Raw genomic sequence first — 22956 nt, forward strand, 5'->3', positions numbered from 1 at the left:
GCTGCATTGGCAGTGGGAGGGATCTAAGATCTCCTCTGTGTGAAGGGAGGTGTGTGGGGGGGTGGCATTTTTAAAAGGAAAGTGCCATGTTAGCCTTTTTAAGAATGCCCAGAAGGTCCCTAAGAGATGCAGCAATGGTAATGGCCTATATCTGTAACAACTCTCCCCTCTGTTATATATCCCACTAATAATTTTAGACTGTAAGCAGGAAGCAGTCTCTCTCTTTTGATGCTTTTATTCATTGATGAAAAGTATTTTGTTGTCATACACAACAACGTCAACCCCTTTAATACTAGTTTCTTGAGAGTTTTACCATCCATGCGATGCCTTGCTCATTGTCCCCAAAGGAGTAAAATGGTACAGAGTTACCTTGTCTTGAAGGGCCACTTTAATAGCCCCATTGTGTACAAAGTGGTCACTGACATTGTGGCCAGTGATTGTCTCCACAAATATATTCTGGCTCTTCACAGCATGGATAAAATTGTCAATGCTTCCGCCTGGTAAGAAAGACAGATTGATAGAATGACCCAGGGAATAAGACAAAGCCTTCACTTGCCAAGTAAACAAGGAGACACCAAAATGCAGTATAATGTAGAATTTAATATATAGTCAACGTGTATTATTATTACATAACTAGGTCTGGCTAGGTCGTGACACAACAACACAACCTGCACCCATATTGGATATGAGGCAAGGATTTGGAAACTCAGCTATTTTCCTGAAAAATCAGAAAATACCTATTTATTCTAAGCCCATTACAAGCCCAATTGGATCCTCTTGCCACTCTGATAAGAGCATTGGGAGCAAACCCTCCTCCCAATAGACACTTTCCTGCTTCCCTGATCCTTCTCCCTCCATCCTCCTGCTTACCCTGCTGCTGCTCTACTGGTGGCGGCAACTACAATGAGAGGGAGGGAAGTCTCGGCCACTCTCTTCCTCTCCCCTCAGTAGCAACCACTTGGTACTGCATGGGAAGTGAGCCAGGCACCAAAGGTGCAGGAAGCCGGGAAGAGAGACCTACTTCACTTCATATCTCCTGCCTATGCTGCCTGTAGCCGTGTATGTAGAACTAAGTAGAAGACTTGGAAAAGGGGGAGTAGCTCAGGGACACCATCCCCATCATACACCACCACTGACACCACCCCCACCCTCTTCACTAGCCCTGCTACTTCTTCCCTTGCTGGCCCAGCCCCCACCCCTCTTCCTCCTCACCGGCCTCACCTTCTGGGGCACGCCAATGCTACCAAACACTATACTACCAAAAATCTTATCTCCGCCTGTTCCTAGCAGTCTCATCCTATCCATCCATACACAAGCACTCATACAAGGGATAGGGATGGGGGGTCTAGAGGGAGGGGGGGGAAATAGACGTTCCCAGAGAAACAGGTGTGTGTGCGTCTCCTGACATATCTGCTGGCGAATGGGCTGGTGTGGGTGTGTCACAAATAGCCTTTGCCAGTAACAAACCCATTCTGAGAACATATAAGTAGAGGGTCCAATTGTGCAGTCTTTCTTTGACCTGTACAAGTGGTAAGAGAGGGGCCCAATCCTCTCTTCCCAGGGAAGGGCCACAAGACCCTTTCTCCTCAACTGCAGTAGACAGTGGTGCGAGTGGTGTGAGGAAAGATTTAAAGTGTCTTCACCTTGCCGAGGGCAGGTGAACACTGCTGAAAAGGCACAATCTCACTGAGCATGCCCCTCTAACACCACAGCCAATGATTGCAGCTTCACTAGTGTGCTGATGCTTTGCCAACAGTCTGACAACTCAAGCAGAAAGGAACTTGCTGGGCAGAGTAGAAAGAGGGAGAGGTTCCTCTGCCCAGAAGCTGGAGGTTGCAAAACCATAGCTAGTCAATCATCTGCGGCATGATTCTCAGGTTCAAAGATTAACCACAGCTCTGTTTATCTGAGGTTTCACACTTTGTCCAGATGGGCCCACACAGTTGGGACCATAAAACAATGGAAACTAGGGGTGTGCTTGGAACTGAATTTGCCAGACCTGGCCCAATCTGGTTCCGGTAGAACTGGACCCATTCTAGTTTGACCACTGGACTGTTCAGACTGGTTCGTGGAGTGGTTTGGGGGGGGGTCTTCTGGTAAAGGGGAATCCACTGAGGATTTCCCTTTATCAGTAAAGGGGCTGGGAGGGCTTCCCTATGCCTAGAAAGGGTGGGAGGGGAGTCAGTAGTACTCACAAAAAGGATTGGCAGCAGCAGCAGTGGGGGGGGGCAGCGGCAGCTCTCCCCCACCTCCACCAGCCTCCCACAGACTGGTGGGAGTGGGGGAAGCCACCCGCCCCCCCTGCAGCCACAAACACCTCCAATCCTTTTTGTGAGTATTGCTGACTCCGCCCCGCCCCCTCTAGGCCTAGGGAAGCCCCCCTGCCCCTTTACTGGTAAAGGGCAATCCACACCAGATTTCCTTTTACCAAGAGACCCCCAAACTGGTTCGAACCAGTTCAGTTTGAACTGGGCCAGTTCAGGTCAAACCATGGTTCTAATTGAGCCAGCTCACACATCCCTACTGGAAACCATTATGCAAAATCCATTGCTGAGTGACCCAAAGAGGCTTCAGCAGATATTGCTGTACCTACAAAGCTAGGATATGCACATTCAGCATCACCTGGAGAAATATTTAGTACTGGCAGGGGCGTAACTACTATTAGGCAAGGGGAGGCAGTCGTCTTGGGGCCCCGCTGCCTCGAGGGGCCCCCCAGAGGCACATCATATGACTCCCCACCCGCCCATATTGTACCCCCTATGAATTATGTTGAGTCTCTTGTGAGTACTGGCAAGCACTTTGTGCAGAACACAGCTTACAAAGCCTAGTGAACAGGATGCAGGAGAATCAATAAGACATTAGTAAAACTTATATCATTTCACGTTGGAGACACCGCACAACACTACAACAGAGTGCATTAGGTCAGTGGTGGCATATTTAGCAGCCAACCTCAGGATGAGAGACATAGGCTATGACTTCATGATCAGTAGCATATCAAGCAGAGACATATGGAAGTGTTTGGTAATCTTTATATTTATTCTATTTTATTATACTACTTAAGTGTGGTAGAGACCTGTTTTTTTAAAAAAAAAATTGTAAATGAGTTTTGCATTGTTCAGAAGCATAATAACACACAAACCCTTAAACCGAACTTTAAACAATGTTTCAGCATTGTTCTGCACCCTTACCTGTATTATTGAGAATCAGAAGTCCAGACGTTCCCCTGAAAGATACCATTCCTGGCTCAAAATAAAGACCAGGATGCAGCTCAGCATAATGCAGGTTCATCCAAAAAGAATATGTGCTCAACTGAATGACAAGAGGTGCTAGTATTACGATAGAAATTAATAATCTGTAATGGAAAAGAGAAGCTAATAAAGCATGGGAGAGAAATGACATTTGGACACTTGTATTATTGTATCTATAATGAAAGCAACAGTGTTCTGCAGGAAAAAAGAACCATTCTCAGCTGCACTAACAACTGAACCCCTTCTGCGGGGACGAAGCCACAAGTTATATTCTAATGTGTGTAAACTGGCTAACATCCAGACTAAATTACTGCTGAGTAGTCCTGCTGAAACCAGGGGCGTAGCTATAATAGGGCAAGGGGAGACAGTTGTCTGGGGGCCCACTGCCTTGGGCCCCCCCCGAGACAAGTCACATGACTGACTCCCCCAGCTGCGCACCCACCCGGGCTTCCTTCAGTTGTATTCATCCTCCGAAACTGATGTGAGTGTTAAGACCTGGAGCTACCAAAACAGCATGTCTTTCTCTAGTACCATTAAATGACTTGCATCGTCCACTATTTACAAAACCTTTTAAAAAATAATTGAGGATGATGTTCTATTGTGGCACATAGCTATAGCTATAGCTATAGCTATAGATATAGATATAAATTTTACTATGCTTTTTGTTGTTACCACTATTCAGCCTCATTTAAGATTTATTTACTTCATGAGCTGAGCTTCAGTGGAGGGGGTCAATTAAAATATTGTCTCTGGGCCCACTCCAGCCTTGCTACGCCCCTGGCTGAAATTAAATAGCCCTTTACAGTAACTCCTGAACATTACTATTCAGTAAGTTAGTCTGGATGTCATCCACTATTTTCTAGGAGCAAAGCAGCAGACTGGAAGAGAGAAGTTATAGTGGGTGAGGTGGGTGCAGATCTCTTTTCCTGCCAACAGCTTCATCTCAAAATTACCTTCAGCTGTTTTTCTCCCCATGGGGTTCCACCTGGAGCTAATCCTGAAATACAAACATCAAGAAGCTGGGGGGTGGAAAATCTTGACTAGAAAATGGCCAGTGGGGAAAGGGTAAGTGCCCCTTCCAGGACATCTCGCATCTGATTTAAATTCCATCCCACCCAGAAACTTCTTTTCTCCTTTGACCCCTGCTAACTAAGCAAAGAGGCACCTTGTTAACGTAGTGATTCTCTTTATTTAGCAGGGGGAGAGCAACTGACCCTATCTACCCCCAGTGCAGCATCCCTCCAGTGGCTATTGCTAGCATCTATCTTTTTGTTTTGTTGTTGTTGTTGTTGTTGTTGTTGTTTATTTACGATCTTAGATCAAACATCAATATACACAGAATATACACAGTAAAAAGAGAAAACAATAATGGAAACAAAGTCTAAAACGTCATCAAAAAACCTTAAAGACGCATGAACTTCAAAAATCATTTAAAAATCAGCCTTTTGCCCCATTCCTTTCAAATAATTCTGATAGCTTCCTTGCCCACCTTGGGAACTACCACCCACCACACTCTGCTCTAAGACACCCCTTTCTCCCTGATGTGAAGCTATACATTTGCTGCAATCCTCATTATTCTCTATGAGGAATTCAAAAATACTTTTAAAATTCACCAATAATCAGAGTAGTGTCTGATTGCCTTGGAACTTTGTGGATAGTAGGCACCCCTGGTTGTCTACCACCCATCCCACTTTTGTGCCCCTAGGTGCTCCATAATAGGGGATATGGGCTGGTTCTGGTCCCATTATACACTATGAGAAAAATAATTAAAAATATTTCAAATATTCTTAAAAAAATCATAGGAGTGTCCAATTGCTTCAGGGTTTGCATGGCTGTTGGCACCCATGGGTGCTCCACAATAAGGAATAATGGGCTGGTTCAAGTCCCATTATTACCCTATGAGAAAAAAATAAAAATAATTTTCAAAAATTTATAAAAAATTATACGAGTGTCCGATTGCTTTGGAGTTTGGGTGGCATGTACCCCTGGGTGCCAGCTACCATCCTACCAATTTTTAGATGCCTGAACTGGCTCAAAATGGTTCAAAATGGTTCAAATTCGAACCAAACCAGGGGGAGGTTCGAGCAAAACCAAAACCGAACCACCCCCTCCTGGTTCGAACCTGGTTCGAATTCGAACCGAACCAGGCAAACCAGTTTTGTGCACTACTGTCCTACTGGCAGGACAGCCAGAAGGAGAGACAGCTAATAAATTTCTGACTACCCTTCCCCTGGAGCAACCTGCTGACCTGCCAACGTTTCTTCTTCTATTACCCACCACCACCAGAATAGTAGCCAGGCCAATACATATACAATTTTAGTTGCCAGGCCAATACATATTTTAGGTACTCTGTGTTCTTGCTTTGTTTTCTTAGGACCAATTTTCAGTACCATCACCAGCAGTGACACAGCAACCTCGAGGGCAGCCCTGTAATGAGATTCTGGGAGGTTGTCACCAGCACTCACACACCTCTCACCGGTTGGTCACACGCCACCTGGATGCCCATCCTGCCTCCTTTTGCTGGACCATATCACACTGTGGCATTATTAGACTGCGTCATGGCCAGCAAAGGGAGGTAGGCTGGCAAACAGCAGTGGGTGGGTGGCCAGATCACCAGCACAGACCTGTGAAGGCAGGCAGGCCCCATGTCTGGCAGTGGGAGTGCACAGTGGGTGGTGGTGTGGCATGGTGAGATGGGGCGTGCAATGTCGGGGCACCCAAAGAGGAAGAACATGAGGGGCAGGGAGCAGGCCATTAGGAGTCCCTGATGACTGGCAGCTGAGGGACATGTGTCTTCCCCCACTGCCACTCAATCATATCTATGCACTGAATCACCAGTACTAGGAGGTTAATTAACCCACACATTAAGGTCATACACACAGCCAAAGCTTACCCAGCCTGGGGAGGGCTAGAGTGAAGGCCCTTGTAAACCGCCTTGGGGTTATCTTTTTAATGAAAGGCGGTATATAAATGCAAATAAATAAATAAATAAATAAATAAATAAATATATAAATAAATAAATAAAATAAGGCAAGATTAGGGCAAATGCATGATGGGCACCACCCCTGGGCTTCCTAGTGTTGCACACCCACATGATGGGCGCAAGGCTGCTCCAGGAGCGGTGACGGGGTGAGGGGGGGGTGAGCAGGCTGTGGCCTCCCACATCCACCAATGCATCATGCAAAGAGTGCAGTACATTGGGGGATTGCCCCACTGCTGGGTGCTCTTGCCACCTGGCTCTATGAATGAGCATTCATGCGACTGGGGAGTGGGGTAGAAGGGCACACTGCACCCTACTACCTCACGATAATCCTGGATTAAAAAAACACCCCAGGCTACCCCAGTGAAGAGTTCTGTATCGAGCCCAGTCCCAGCATTCCACACAAGCAGCCTTACCCAGCTAGGGCTGTGCCAGACCGGGTAGGGCTGCTTGCATGAAGAGCCTTTTCACCTTAATGTACGAACCGTCTTGAATGTACTAGAATACTATGAAAAACATAATGATAAACCATTGGCCATGTTGTTTTTGGATACAGAGAAAGCATTTGATAATATCTCCTAGCAATTCATGTTGAAAACTTTGGAAACTGTAGAGTTTGGAGTTAATTACATAAGGGCGATTGGGTCTATATATTCTGAACAAAAAGCAAATATTAAGGTTAATGGAGAACTTACAGATTATTTTAGTATTCAAAAAGGTACAAGACAAGGCTGTCCCCTATCTCCATTATCATTTATATTGGTTTTGGAAATTATGTGTAGGATGATAAGGGAAGAGACTAAAATACAAGGATTGACAATAGGGACACAAAGATATAAATTAAGAGCCTTTGCAGATGATATAGTGTTATTTTTACAAGATCCTTTAGAATCAATTGATACACTACTGGAGATATTAGAATCATATGGGAACCTGGCAGGGTTCTATATAAAAAAGACAAGACAAAGGTATTAACTAAAAATATGAACAAAGAAGACATTGAAAGATTTGCTCTGAGATCTAGTTTTAAAGTGGGGGGAAAGGTAAATGATTTAGGAGTGACGCTTACCACAAACAATGCATTATTGTTTCAAAATAATTATATCAAAACTTGGAAAGAAATAAAGATGGATTTGAGCAGATGAAATAGACTGAATTTATCATTGTGGAAGAATTTCTGTTATTAAAATGAATGTTCTTCCCAAAATGTTATATCTCTTCCAGACAGTACCAATAATAGATTCAATGTCAATTTTCGTCCAATGGCACAAAGATGTAAGGAATTTTGTCTGGCAAGGCAAAAAACCAAGGATAAACTTTAAAAACCTAACAGATGATAGGAAGAGAGGAGGATTTGCACTACCAAATTTTAAGTTATATTTCGAAGCGATATGCCTAACCTGGATAAAAGAATGGATTACATTAAAAAAATCCAAGATTGTTGGATTTGGAAGGATTTGATTTAAGATTTGGGTGGCATGCATATTTATTTCATGACAAGGTAAAAGTAAATAAAGAATTTTAAAATCATTATGTTAGGAAAAGTCTATATATGGTATGGATGAAAAATAAATTTTTGTTGGAAGCAAAAATCCCACTTTGGGTATCCCCATTGGAAGTTATATCTAGAAAACAGAAAAATATGCAACAGTCTTGGCCCACCTATCGACAATTGCTCATCCTCCAAGGTGTAAAATACGAACTTTAAAAGTTAGAACATATGCAGGATTGGAATATCTCTTGGTTTCAATAACATCAAATCAATGCTTTATTTAAGCAAGACTGTAAAAAGGGTTTTAACCAACTAAAGTCAGAATTTGAACTACAGTTGTGCGATAAGGAAGAAAAATATGTATCCAGGATGTATGGCCTATTACTATTGGAAGACACAAGAACAGAGGTAGTAAAAACCTCAATGATTAAATGGGCCCAGGACCTTGGTTATAACATTGACTTGGAAAAATGGGAAAAACTTTGGATAGAAGATATAAAATTTACTGCTTGCTCTAATCTAAAGGAAAATATTTTGAAAATGATGTACAGATGGCATCTTACGCCCCAAAAGCTGGCCGTAATCTACAAGAATATGTCAAATAAATGTTGGAAATGTAAGAAAGAAGAGGGTTCCTATTTACATTTATGGTGGACATGCAATAAATCGAGAGGTTATTGGGACTTAATATATAACGAGCTAAAAAAAAATATTCAAAATGACTTTTCCCAAGAGTCCAGAATCAATACTATTAGGTATTGATAACAATGCTCTCCCGAGGAAATATTGGACCCTCTTCATGTACTTAACAGCGGCAGCAAGACTGACATTTGCACGCAAATGGAAAGACAGTCAATGCCCGTCTAAAGAGGATTGGATTCTTAAAGTACTAGAATTGGCAGAAATGGCAAAATTAACATCACTACTAAGAAATAAATTTGAAGAATTTAAAAAAGAATGGGACCCTCTTCTTGTCTATTTAAAAATACATCACAAAATGGATTTTTGTCAGGCTTTTGAGGGCTAACAACAAATGTTTCAAAAACACCCCAAAGTTGTTTTTTATATGAATTATTGGGGAGAGAATGTTTAATCTCTAGGCAAGATCCGGTTATTGTTAACAACACTTGTTCCAATGATGAGATGGAAGTCTTTATTGTGTGTGTTTGTGAGTGTTTGTATCATTTGTGTTTGTCCTTTTGTGTTGTGAAAATTGACTAAAAAGTATAAGACACAAAAAAAGAGCCTTTTCACCTCCACAGAAGCTGGCATGCGACTGCTGACCCATACACAGAACTTTGTGCATTTGATGTTGGCACACCACAGCAGGGTGTAGCTTCCTGATACTTCAGGAGACAAGAAGCAAAGCCCCCAATATTTTAGTTTATGGAATATTTCCCATTCCATGGGTCACCTGTATTCTCAACATACTACAACAGGTAGATTTCATAACAGCAAAATGTGACCACCACCTCCTGATCTGGCACTCACATGGATCCCCAGAGTTTGCGCTCCCGCTTGAAGTCTAAGAAGTGCATTCTTGCCACGGCACAAACTTGTTGTCTCCAGAGTTCTTTGCCTCTTAAGGTTGCCTTTCCAGTGTCTGAAAGCAGCAGCAGATCTTGCTCTATTTCTTCAGGAGAGGAAGCGCCCCTTTTTCCTCCTTCCATATGCTCTCTATAAAGAACTCCATCATCTACGACAATTTTCAACATGTAATGTCAAAACTTTGATATCAGCCATACAAATAACTAAGGAAAATCTGCTTGCCTGCCTACTCTTTGTTCTGCCCTTTCCCCCCAAACTTCCAGTATTGTTCTCCCTCCTGCTCACTCTTCCTTTGGCACCTCCACAACAAAAATGATCTTTTCCACATCCCGGCTCCTTCTTCAGGTCTTAAAAGCTGGGAAAGGGAGTTCAGGAAGTCCTGGAACGCTCTTTTTCTCCATATTTAGGGTTCCAAACTCACTTTTCCCCTGCTGCAGCAAGAAACAATGCCCAAAGTCATGTCATTTGTACCAGTACTTTACCTTCTTCATCGACTGTTTCATCAACCTCCAGTTTCAAGAAGACATCTTCCAAAGTTGTCACAGTAACCCCATAATTAACAATCCCTTGGTCTGTCTGCTGATCCACATCACGGAACAGATCTGCATGAAAAGGGTGCGAGGGAAGCACCACATGCTGAGTTGTGACTTGTGGTTCTACTTTAGGATTATGATTTCTAATCCCCATTGTGGCCTTGTGTAATTCCTTATAGTTATTAATTCAAGAAGAACAACATTCTGAGGAACAACTCCGTTGTTTGAACAAATATAGATGAAACAATGATTCAGGACATATGACACTTTCATTGTTATTTATTTAAATTGATAGTTACCTGGGAATTTATTCACGTTTTCTAATGGCAATATATAACTCAGCTCATTTTCACGTTGTCCTGATAATTTGCCAGCAGGGATGTATTGTTTGACAAGGGCTGTTGTTCTCTCAGGATCACAAAACTCATTTACCTGCATCCTGTTCATTTAAAAAATGCATTTAGTCAAATATCAGTGGTCATGTCTAACACTAATGTATGCTTTCTGACTAAGGAATTCAGAATTTAATCCCAATCCTAATTTACGAGGCTTCAGAAGTTTATCACTAGGACAACAAAAGTGTGCATTAGTCCAATATTGTCTAAACAGTGATTCTCTAATTTTATACAATTATAAGCAGAACTAGGCACTATCAAAACTATGGGACTACTGCTGAAAAACACAGCTCTGGGTTTACAGTAGTTCTACTTCCTCCCTCACATGGAATACGGTAATGAAATCTATCATCACCACATTGTGCATTTCTTAGCTCTTCCTGTATCCTCAGGAGACAATGATATGGGGTGGGGAAATCTTTAACACAATTATATTACATCACAATTTCATTACTACATGTTATAGCAAAACAAGACAATAGGCCCCTGTTTTCAACAGCTACCTCCCCATAAACCTACTAGATCTTCTGTTCCTCCATTAACCTGGAGCTCTCACTAGGTATATCCTCCCCACTTTCTAGACCATTTTATTATTTTTATAGTACCTATATTTCATCCTACTGCAATCGGAATAGCAAATCACAATACGAATGTACAGTGGTCCCTCTACTTACGAAATTAATCCGTTCCGAATGCACATTTGTAAGTCGAAAAATTCGTAAGTCGAAAAGCGGTTTCCCATAGGAATGCATTGGGAACGGATTAATGCGTTCCGGAGCCTAGAAAAAAGACCCAGACCCCCAGTAAGGCTTGCAAACTGCACAGGAACATTTCTTTTCAAGAATAAACAGGCAGTAAACAGGCAGGCAAGTCAAGGAAACCGCATGTAAAATTCGTAAGTCGAGGAAACCCCATCTAAAAATTTGTAAGTCGAGGAAACCCCATCTAAAAATTTGTAAGTCGAAAAAACCGCATCTAAAACCGGATCTAAAACTGCCGTTTGTAACTCGAAAAATACTTATGTCGAGTAGTTTGTAAGTCGAGGGACCACTGTATATGTAACTGCAATTTTACTAGGAATGAAGTAAACATCACCACTGCAAAACAGGTGTAAAGCACAAGACTACCAGACTCAAAGTACCTTAAGTGATAGCCAACACCCCATCTTTTCTTCAAAAACAAAGATGAACCAACGCACTTCAGCCTACCATGTGAGATAAAAGCTTTTCGGTCTGAGAAAAAGAGAACCAAATTCCTTTTATTAACTTTCTCTGTGACAAATCTATCTTTATTAACCCTGAAAGTGAACTCCCCAATAAACAAGAGAAAACCCACTATTCCAGCCTGTGTTATCTATACAATCCCAATGATAATTCAATCTCAAAATCCTCTTTTCATAGGTGGGATGGGCATTAGACATGAAAAAATTCACCCAGGAGATTGCAGACATAGATTCAAAGAAATATATATTTATTTGCTAACAGGCAAGGTTTTACTTTCAACATTCTATTAAACTATTTACACATTACAGTATATGTTTTGAATTTGATTATTTTATTTACTTTAAATGAGTGGCTATTACTTCTAGTTAAGTTACTCCCTTCATGGCTAGATTTCCTTCTTCCAGTGCGCCTTCTCAATGACCACACCACTTTCCTTCTGGCTTTTTTCAAGCCAGCATGTGTTTCTTGGCTGCATTGGAAGCAGGGTTGCCACATTCATCAAAGAGAATGCTCAAATTCCTGGAAAATTCCTATCAGGGGTGTAGCTAGGCAAGAGGGGGCCCATGTTCACCCCTTTCTCTGGTAACCCCTCAGAGTGAAGGAGACAATGAAGAAGATAGGGGGGGTGGAGGTGGGGGCCCCAGGTTCTTTTAACCCATCAACTCAATTATAGCTACACGCTTGATTCCGATCTAGGATGACACATTTCCTACATCCTGGACAAAGACATCAAATTCCTGGATTGCCTAGGCCAATCCTGGACATGTGGCAACCCAAGATGAAGTCTTCTTTTAACCAGGCTCTTCATTCACAGGGATTATCAGACTGCAGTTTTTCAGATACTGTTGCTTCTTTCTCTATTGTTAAGCTCAGGTAAAACAGAGTAACGAGTTTTTCTCTGAAAGCAACTGCTAAAAATGTTACAGAGTTTGACTCCTCTTCACTAAATTCATGGAGGACAGGACTATCAATGGCTATTAGTCTGAGGGCTATAGGCCACCTTCAGCCTCAGAGAGTGTTTGTCCAAGGACTGGGGCTTTGACCAGCTGGAGTCTATTGGAGTAGGAGAGAAGGCATGCCTTCAGTTCTTGCCTGTCGGCTTCCCAGATAGTGATGTGCACGGTCCGGAGAAGTCCGGACCGGCACCGAAGGGGGGCCTTGTTTTTAGGGCGGGGAGGGCTTGCTTAGCCCTCCCGCCTCCTTGCCCCCGCCAGCGCCCGTATTTAACAGTATAGGGGCACTGGAAACCAGCCGCCCCCCCCGCCGCCGCGGCGAAATAACCCCCAAAGCCAGCCAGCCAGCCAGCCCTCCCTCCCTCCCAGCTAGCTGCCCGCCCGCCCACCCACCCACCCGCTCGCTCACCCGCTCACTGGATAAGAAACGAGAGGAGCTCCGGCACAGAGCTCCTCTCGTTCGGAAGGCCTCCTGCAGAATGGCGGCTTGCGCGCGCGCCCTTTCCCGGCGGGTAGACTGGGCCTCCGATCGCTGGGTAGACGGGGCCTCCGGCGATCGGAGGCCCGGTCTACTCAGCGATCGGAGGCCCGGTCTACCCGGCCCTTTCCCGGCGGGTAGACCGGGCCTCCGGAGAACGGTGTGCTTTGCGGCGCGCGCATGCGCGCGTGCGCAAGCCGCCATTCTGCAGGAGGCCTTCCGAACGAGAGGAGCTCTGTGCCGGAGCTTGTAGTCCAATCACAGCTGGAGCTCCAAGGTTGCTTACCCATGTGCCATAGAGTCTATAGCCTCACCCCTTAGCAACCGTGAACATTCTTCCCTCCCTTAACAACTGGTGCCTTCTCCTAGCTTTATTCTACAACCTCAGCAAAAAAACCCACAAACAATTACAATACATCAAAATCTCCACATTGTCCTTCCACTGCGACAGAACCTCTCTGCTATTTGCCAACCATCAGAAAAAAGGATCTGAAGGGGTGGTGTGATGATTTGGTTGGGGAAGTGCAGAAAACAGTGAGTTCCAGAGATGCTGGCCCTTACCAAACTCTTACATATAGGCAATGAATCAGAGCAGGCTGTCATGTGCATATGCAAAGGAGCAAGCTATAGAATAGCAGGGCTTGCAAACAAGTGTAACTTAGCATAATTAAGTGGCTGGAGTGTTAAAGCTAGTTATGGACAGTTTGGTTTCAAATTTCTGCTCACCTATGAAGCTACCTTGCAGGGGCGTAGCAAGGTTGGAGTGGGAGTGGGCCCAGAGACAAGATTTTAAAATGCACCACGCCCACACTGAAGCTCAGCTCATGAAGTAAAGAAATCTTAAATGAGGCTTAAATGAGGCTGAATATATATATCCTATGTACCACAATAGAGCATCATCCTAAATTATTTTTTAAAAGGTTTTGTAAATTGTGGATGATTCAAGTCATTTAATGGTACTAGAGAAAGACATGCTGTTCTGGTAGCTCCAGGTCTTAACACTCACATCAATTTCAGAGGATGAATACAACTGAAGGAAGCCCAGGCGGGTGCGCGGCTGGGGGAGTCAGTCATGTGACTTGCCTCAAGGGCCCCCCCAAGGCAGTGGGCCCCCAGACAACTGTCTCCCCATGCCCTATTATAGTTACGCCTCTGCTACCTTGCACTACCAAATCTTCCCTCTTCCCTCTTGAGGGAAGAGGGAAGAGCTTGGACTGGCAGTGACTGTGTTTTTGCTTCTGCCCTACCTTTCTTCAGGTGTGTTCAATCTATGGGGCTGACTCTGCTGCTTTAAAGCTCAGGCTGGGCCAGGGCCTGAAGAAGGGAAGAGGGAAGATCTTGGGCTGGCAGTGACTGTGTTTCTGCTTCTGCCCTACCTTTCTTCAGGTGTGTTCCATCTATGGGGCTGACTCTGCTGCTTTAAAGCTCAGGCTGGGCCAGGGGCATGAGCCTCTTGGCGTGAGCCGAAGGGCGAGAGCACAAGGGCTCTCGTCCTTGTGGCTCTCAGCCATGGGGTGAGCTGCCTGGGGCCCTGAAGATCTTTTCCTTCTGCCCTGAAGATCTGTCTTCCCACAATCAAGAAGCTAGCAGGAGATCACGCAAGTCTGGTCTTGGTTTTTTATTAAGCCAAGAAGCCGTGGTGGTTTATTCTGGGGAGATGTGCCTGGGGGAGCGAAAAAGTGGGTCTGGAGTGGGGGCGGCAATATCACGGGTAGAGGGCAGAGGGAGATATGGCGGTGGGAGTTCGGCAGGCCGTTACAGAGGAAATCGGTCCAGGCAATTGAGGCCTGTTCCTTTTTCCGGCCCTTCTCCCAACCCTCTGACCCTAGGGAGCTCTGGGAACACTCCTTCGAGGATTAGGGTGCTGCTGCTGAATGCCAGGTCAGTTAACACAAAAACATCTCTTATCCACGATCTGATTGTGGATGAGCGTGCTGACCTGGTATGCGTGACGGAGACCTGGTTGGATCCGCTGGGTGGGGTTGGTCTCTCTCAGCTTTTCCTCCAGGTTTCCAGATCATGCAGCAGCCCTGCCTTGAGGGTCGGGGAGGAGGCGTTGCAGTCATCTTTCGAGAGACTCTCCCCGTTTCCAGGTGCCCGGTCAGGCAATCTCAGAATTTTGAGTGTTTGTCCTTGAGGGTGGGCCTCCGAGATAGGCTGGGGATTCTGCTGGTGTACCGACCACCCCGCTGCACTTCAGTCTCCCTACCTGAGCTGGCGGGGGTGGTCTCAGAGGTGGCCTTGGGTTCCCCCAGGCTTATTGTTTTGGGGGATTTCAATGTCCACGCTGAGGCCCCCCTAGTGGGTGCGGCTCAGGATTTCATGGCCTCCATGGCAACCATGGGCCTGTCTCAATTGGTATCGGGCCCTACCCACGTGGCGGGACACACTCTGGATCTGGTTTTTGCCGACCGGGAAATAAATGATCTGGAGGTGGAGGAATTTGAGACCACTCCCTTGTCATGAACAAATCATCACCTGGTGGGGTTTAGTTTGACTGCTCCGTCCGCCCTCTGCAGGGGTGGTGGGCCGATTAAGATGGTCCGCCCCCGGAGGCTTATGGATCCGCTTGGATTTCAGACGGCCCTCGGGGAGTTTCCAGTGTCCAGAGCTGGTGACCCTGTCGAGGCCTTGGTTGATCTCTGGAATGGAGAGATGGCCTGGGCTGTTGACACGGTTGCCCCCAAGCGCCCTCTCCGGCTTGGTGGAGCCCGTTCGGCTCCTTGGTTTTCCTCGGAGCTTAGGGTGATGAAGCAACTCGGGCAACGGCTGGAGCGACGCTGGAGGAAGAGTCGTCACGAATCCGACCGAACACGGGCTAGAGCCCATTTTAGGGACTACGCCGTGGCGGTGGGGGCGGTGAAGAAATGCTTTTTCTCCGCCTCCATTGCGTCTACTCAGTGCAGACAAACAGAGCTGTTTCGTGTGGTGAAAACCTTGCTCCACACATCCCCCCAGACAATGGGGGAGGAGCCATCTACAGCTCTTTGTGATCGGTTTGCCTGTCACTTTGCAGATAAAGTCGCTTGCATCCGTGCTGACCTGGACTCCAGAGTTTTGGCAGTTCCGGCAGACGTGCCTTTGGTACCATCTGGTCCCGTTGTGTTGGATTCTTTTCGGTTGGTGCGGCCTGAGGATGTGGACAAGATCCTGGGCAGTGTGCGGGCAACTTCGTGCGCTCTTGACCCTTGCCCTTCATGGCTAATAAAAGCTGCCAGGGAGGGGACAGGTAGATGGCTGGAGGTGATCGTTAATGCTTCATTAAGGGAGGGCAGGATGCCATCGTGCCTTAAGGAGGCGGTGGTAAGACCTCTATTAAAAAAAGCCCTCCCTTGATCCCTCCAACCTGGACAACTATAGACCTGTGTCTAACCTGCCCTTTTTGGGCAAGGTGATAGAGTGTGTGGTGGCGTCCCAGCTGCAGAGGGTCTTGGGTGATACGGATTATCTGGACCCTTTTCAATCTGGCTTCCGCCCCGGGTATGGGACTGAGACTGCCTTGGTCGCCCTAGTGGATGACCTACGCCGGGAACTAGACAGGGGGAGTGCGTCCCTGTTGGTTCTGCTGGACCTCTCGGCGGCGTTCAATACCATCGACCATGGTATCCTTCTGGGCCGCCTCTCGAGTATGGGAATCGGAGGCACTGCGTTGCAATGGTTTCGGTCCTTTCTTGAGGGGAGGGTTCAGAAGGTGGTGCTGGGGGACTACTGCTCGGCCCTGTGGCCGTTGGCCTGTGGGGTCCCGCAGGGATCGGTCTTGTCCCCCATGCTGTTTAACATCTACATGAAGCCACTGGGAGAGGTCATCCGGAGATTTGGACTGAGTTGTCAGCAATATGCGGATGACACTCAGCTCTATCTCTCCTTGTCATCTGATCCTAGGGAGGCGGTGGATGTCCTGAATCGGGGGCTGGAGGCCGTGATGGGTTGGATGTGGGCTAACAAACTGAAATTGAATCCGGATAAGACGGAGGTACTGTTGGTCAGTAGGAGAGCCAATCGGGATGAGGAGATTTTACCGGTTCTGGATGGGGTTGCACTCCCCTTGAAGGAGCAAGTACGCAGCTTGGGGGTACTACTGGACCCGGCTCTGCTTTTGGAGGCTCAGGTGGAGGTGGTGGCCAGGGGTGCCTTTGCACGGCTTCGGCTGGTGCGCCAGCTGCGTCCCTTTCTCGAGAAGGCAGATCTGGCCACGGTTACCCACGCCTTAGTCACGTCGCGGCTGGATTACTGTAATGCGCTCTACGTGGGGCTGCACTTGAAGAATATCCGGAAACTGCAGCTAGTGCAAAACGCGGCAGCGAGGGTTTTATCCGGAGCTGCCCGTTGGGAACATATCACCCCCATTTTGAAAGAGCTGCACTGGCTGCCGGTTCGTTTCCGGGTCCAATTCAAGGTGCTGGTTTTGACCTTTAAAGCCCTAAATGGTTTGGGCCCGGGGTATTTGAGGGACCGCCTGCTCCCAAGGGTTGCTGCCCGCTTGACAAGGACATCTGAGGGGGCCCTGCTCCGGGTGCCGACAATGAGGGAGGCCCGGCTGTTGTGCACTCGGGACAGGGCCTTCTCTGTTGCTGCCCCCAGACTCTGGAATGCTCTCCCAGTGGCCATTCATTCCTCGGACTCCATCACGGCTTTTAGAAAGCTTTTAAAGACTTGGCTTTTTACCTAGGCTTTTACATGATCATTTTCTACTGCAGCTTCTCTGTGTTTTTATTTGTTGTATTTGTTGTATTGTTTTTATGCCTGTTTTTATATGTTTTTATATTTTTAACATGATGTTTTTATTGTCTTTTTATTGTATGTTTTTAACTTTTGTAAACCGCCTTGGGGTTATCTTTTTAACGAAAGGCGGTATATAAATGCAAAAATAAATAAATAAAAATAAATCACAATCTCTCCTAGTCTGATCTGCCTCAGTGGATTGTTAAATGCTGCTCTGGAGAACATTTAGGACACAACTGTGAAAAAATGACAGTAATCGGGGTACCTATAGCACCTAGTGTGTCTAGGAACATCCTTTATCACTAAGCCTGGTGATAACGGATGTTCCTGGCAGAAGAGGAGATTGCTGGGCCTGAGATAAGGCGTGAAGACTGAGTAAGAAAGAAGAAGCTGCAGTTCATTAAGACCCTGGACAGGAAAGAAGACTTTGGAGGTAGTGTTCTGACGTTTCATGGGAGCATTAGAGTGCCTACAATTGACCCTGACCATGTCTTTTACTCATGGAGTAATGAGCTTTTGACCCAATCTTCCAAGACCTAGTGAGATGTGGGAAGAATTCTGTCACGAGGTTGCTACATGGAGCAGCTGCTTTGTGCAGTGGAAAATTTTTTTGGTCTAACAGAAACGGAAGCAAGAATAGCACTTTTTTTTTGGAGGGGGGGGGGGGGACAACAGCCAAAGTCCTAAGCAATATGTCTGTCTCTCTTTTATAACAATCCTTTTAGGCAACTTTGCCATCAGACACTCTGCTCACCAGCAAGAATATCGGCTTCATCCATGAACTGAGTAGTGAAAAGCGTCACCTGACCTGCTTTGCGCTCACTCAGTAGGGACCAGACTTGATGTCTAGAATAAGGATCCAGGCCTGCGGTTGGCTCATCTAATAATAAGACCTGCATGCAGGAATGCAGTGACATTTTTAATGCTAGGAAATTCACAATTAACATGCAATACTGATATTTATTTTCTTTCTTTACGACAATATAAAAAACATAGCACAACTCTAGCTTTTAAAATATGTTTTAAAAGCATATTGCTCTCTGCAACTACAGATATGAAATCTTCGCTTTACACACAAAGCCCAAGAAAGTGCTGAGTCCAAAAAGGAAAGATATTCTCTAAGGGAAGTGAAACAATAGAAGGATCTCCTAAATTCTCCACCTTCCAAAATCTTCAGTTCCCCTGCAGAATGGAGGAATTCATGGCATGTATTCCTAAAAATCTACAGTAACCAAGTGGAGAGCTGGTCTTGCAGTTGTGAGCAAGAATTGTCCCCTTTGCTAAGCAATGTTTACCTTGTTTTCATTTGGATAGGTAATTAGATGTGAGCACTGCCTGCTGTTAGATATTCCCCTTCTGGGATGGGGCCATAGCTTAGTGCTAAAGTATCTGCTTTGCATGCAGAAGGTCTCAGGTTCAATCCCTGGCATCTCCAGATAGCTCTGGGAGAAACTCCAGCCCATCCATGTGGACAATACTGAGCTAGATGGACCAATGGTCTGTCTTGGCATAAGGCAGCTTCCTGTGTGTGTCTCTCTGTATACTCTGCATTAAGGACTTCCAAGACTAGCCATAGAGCACTGAGATATATGCAGGAAAACTGACCCTCCAACTGTCCCTATTTACAATAAAAAGTTTTTTAAAAATACAGTCCCTATGTTTGTATTTTTAAAAGGTTGTGAGAGTCACATATGAAAGTACACAAATGAATACTAAGGCAGGAAGCCAAGCATACCCTTACATTTTGCTCACATACGGAAAACTTGATGTGTGTGCATGCACATGTGTGTGTGTGTGTTAGGATGTGCAAATTGATTCAAATTTGATTCAATTCTACTCGAATCTAGGTGATTTGAGCTATTTGAATTTGAATCAAATCACCCCTAAAAAGGCTAATTTGGTTCAAATTTGAATCAAATTGACCAGTTTCAAATTCAATTCAATTTGAATTATTATTATTATTATTATTATTATTATTATTATTATTATTATTATTATTATTTAACAAGTGTTTTGGTGGCTTTTTAAACCATTCAGGCACCCTGATTGGTTAAAAAGTTGCCAAAACAGGGTTGAATCAATTCAAATCGAATTGACTCTGTTTTGAACTGATTCAATTTGAATTTGAATAGAATCGCAAAATTCAGTTCATGCCGATCCCGTTTGTGTGTGTGTGTACACACACACACTCACATGCTTGTTGATAACACATTGTAGGATAATTATACTTTTAAAATGTATCTTTAACCCCCACAAAAAAATCACCCTTTTGGCATTAAAGTCAAGACAGTAAGCTACAGAATACATGAACGCATCATAGAGCAGGCCGTGACAGCGTCCTGACAAGTACTTCCATGAAAGAAAAAATAGTTGACATCTAGACTAAATTACTCCTGAGGAGTCGTATTGAAATTAAATAGTCCTTTAAAGCAGTGGTTCTCAAACTTTTGGTACTGTGGCCCCCTAAAATAAAATATAAAAGTACTAGCTGACATCTTGACTAATAATATGTGGACCAGAAACATGTTGCTGAAGTCAAGCAATCTGTTTCCAGTCTAGCCAAGCACTCCCAGAGTGCAGGCAAACTCTGAAAAGCATTTGCATTCTTGCAAAATAAATAAATAAATAAATAAAATAAATAATGTTATTGTCATTATCTACTACTACTTCATCCTCTTCATTGGTTAGTCACCCCATAACAAATTGTTCTCGGGGCGGCTTGCAACACAACATTAAAACATCCAATAAAAACTCATTAAACACATCAAATCACGGCACACACCACCAAAAAAAACCCCCACAACCATTTAAACACTTGGGGTTTTTAAAACTGATTTTTTAAAGCCTGAGTGGACAGAAAGGTCTTCACTTGGCATCTTAAAAAAAAAAAAAGTGTGGTGCCAGCTGAACCTCACTGGGGAAGATGTTCCATAAACGAGGTGCAACCACCGAAAAGGCCCTCAGTTTGGCAGGGGCACTCAGAGCAAGGCCCTGCACAAGACACTTTGCCGACACTTTGGAAGTATGACAGATCAGCACAGGGGCTAGTGCTTCACTGATTATGGGAGCACATGTTAACAGGATGCCAGCCATTCAATTGATTAACTAGAGATAAATTGATTAGGTGGAGCTCATCTGGTGGCCACTATGCGGTGGACCTTCTCTATTGCTGCCCCAAGGCTTTGGAAGGCACTCCAAGTCGAAATAAGAGCCTCCCCATCTCTGACAGACACATTTGTTCACCCAGGCTCGATTTTAACATTGTTTTAAATTTTACATTGTTTTAATGTTTTAATTTTGTTTAAATCTGTGCTGTTTTATGGTAAACCACCCAGAGATGTGAGTTTTGGGTGGTATATAAATACGTTAAATAAATAAATGAAATAAAGCACATTTACTTTTAAAATGAGGATGACTGCGCGTGCTTCTATGTAGTTTTTCAAACCAGGGCTTTATGTTTGAGACTCTCAATCTAATCTTGGGCTTCAAGTTATTTTCCCTAGGTATTTGCTCATTAGAGCAGCTACTGCTAAAGTTCTGATTCACACAACTAGGAATCAAGCAAAGGGAGTCATTATTTTCACGGCTTCCTCGCTTCATTTAGCTTGCACAATAATCCAAAATTCAGGAAGCGACACTGTCGAGAATGTAAAACAAAGAGCTGCTCTGATCTCTCAGTGGCATGGGGAGGCGCAGATGGGGAACAGGAGCAGAAAACCACCTGGATCCTCCACTGCTCACAAAGCCAAAGGCAGCACATCAATGGCACTTGTTTGGCCACTGATTAGATGAGCTTTAATAAGCATATCCCGAGGGGAAACTCTCCCCTGGCCCATCAGCCAAAGAAATGCCACTTCCATGCCTCCCCTTGGCTTTGTCAGCAATGGAGGAACCAAGTGGTTGTCAGCTTCTGTCTCTATCTGCCTCCCACCATTTTTCAACCTGAGACATGTTCCTCCTGACAGCTCCCTCCTGGGGTGAGAGTCCCAACCGCCCCACCCCTCCCCAGTTTGAGAACCCCTGCTTTAGATTAACTCCTAGGCAGTACTATTGAGTAACTTAGTCCGGATGTCAGTCAATGTTCCACTCGCACAAGGGGCAATGTTCAATTATCCCCTCTTCCCTCTGAAGCCTTTTGAAAATATATTTCTGAGATTTAGGGGCCCCGAAGAGCAGAATTGGGGGGGGGATACAAAGGGCAGGTGAGGGAAATGGGGGGGAGACTTCTTTCCAGTCACAGGGAGTACTTCCAGGGGCAAAGGAGACTGGTGCAAATTGCCTGTCCTGCCATTGTGCACGCTGCATTACTCTAGAACACATCAGTACTCCTCACATGGCCCATTAGTATGCTTCATTAGTATGGAGGACAGACTTAAAGCCCATTTCTATGGGGAAAGATATCAATGAAGGCCTGCATTTTCCAGACAGTTGGGAGGCTGAGAAAATTACTTTCTTACATGCATTAAATGAAAATGTACTTTATATGTGCAATATGTCCATGCAATGAATCTTTTCTTCTGATCATGTTTTACCTGAGGCTCTCCTAAGAAGGTAATCGCAAGAGATAATTTTCGTTTTTGTCCACCACTTAAACGATGCGCTTGGATATCTTGAATGCCATTGAGATCCAAGAGGGTCAGTATATTTTGCACCTGAAAAGTATTATAGACAGACATCCAAATCATCAGAGTGTTTAATTTTTGGGATTTCTTCCTATCCTCTTTTCCAGCCTTTTGGTTGGTTGACAGTTGCAAGCTGTGTGTTTTATAGCTGCTTCCCTCAAAAACACAAGGCAATCTTATGTTTGTTTAACTAAGCTTTATTTAGAAACAACTCAATTTTTCTCCTTCTCCTTTCCCTTTCCCTTTCTGTCTCTACCCCCCACTCTTTTTAACAGGATCCCCACTGGGGACAAACTTCTAATTAGCAAAACATAAAAGACTATTAAATAGAAGACAACACGATGTGTATCCCTAGTTATGATATGGGTTTGGCTCTTAATAGGATATTATATAGCGTCTACCATTTTAAAATACAGAGTGCTTCTAGACAACAGCCCTAGTCTAGAATTCATATCATTCCAGTTGTCTGGATTTCATATAATCTGCTCACTCTGGTTTTCTGCAGAATCCAGATGACAGTGCCGGCAAACCAATGCATTCTAGTGTCTTCTTGGCTATTCTCCCACCTGCAACAATACTTCTCTCCAGACCTTTTTCTTGCGTAAAATCAAAGGGGGAAAACTGCAACAAAGAACAAACATTTTGACGTACATATGTCAGCTTCAGTGTTCTATGTCCCACTGCTTAAAATCCACACTCTTACATCTCTCCCCAATCTAATCAAGCACCTGGTTAGCACATAAAGGAGAGGGGAGGAGGGGG

The 22956-nt window shown here is 44.8% G+C and overlaps 1 protein-coding gene across 9 annotated transcripts in view; it reads right to left on the reverse strand.

Moving 5' to 3' along the window:
- LOC128348284 (ABC-type organic anion transporter ABCA8-like) overlaps positions 1-22956 on the reverse strand; it is a 120640-nt gene that overhangs the window by 41055 nt on the left and 56629 nt on the right. For all 9 annotated transcript variants that reach the window (XR_008318052.1, XR_008318053.1, XM_053304096.1 and 6 more), the window contains 8 exons: positions 22105-22224; positions 18327-18465; positions 11338-11428; positions 10101-10240; positions 9751-9870; positions 9212-9416; positions 3189-3352; positions 370-497 (listed from right to left, as the gene is read on the reverse strand). Coding sequence is in view for 7 of the 9 variants with exons in the window: in XM_053304096.1 (XP_053160071.1) it covers positions 370-497; positions 3189-3352; positions 9212-9416; positions 9751-9870; positions 10101-10240; positions 11338-11428; positions 18327-18465; positions 22105-22224 (1107 nt within the window). In the remaining 2 variants the exon portion in view is untranslated. The remainder of the gene's footprint in view (positions 1-369; positions 498-3188; positions 3353-9211; positions 9417-9750; positions 9871-10100; positions 10241-11337; positions 11429-18326; positions 18466-22104; positions 22225-22956) is intronic.

Source organism: Hemicordylus capensis, chromosome 2, assembly GCF_027244095.1.
Source record: "Hemicordylus capensis ecotype Gifberg chromosome 2, rHemCap1.1.pri, whole genome shotgun sequence".
NCBI lineage: Eukaryota > Metazoa > Chordata > Lepidosauria > Squamata > Cordylidae > Hemicordylus > Hemicordylus capensis.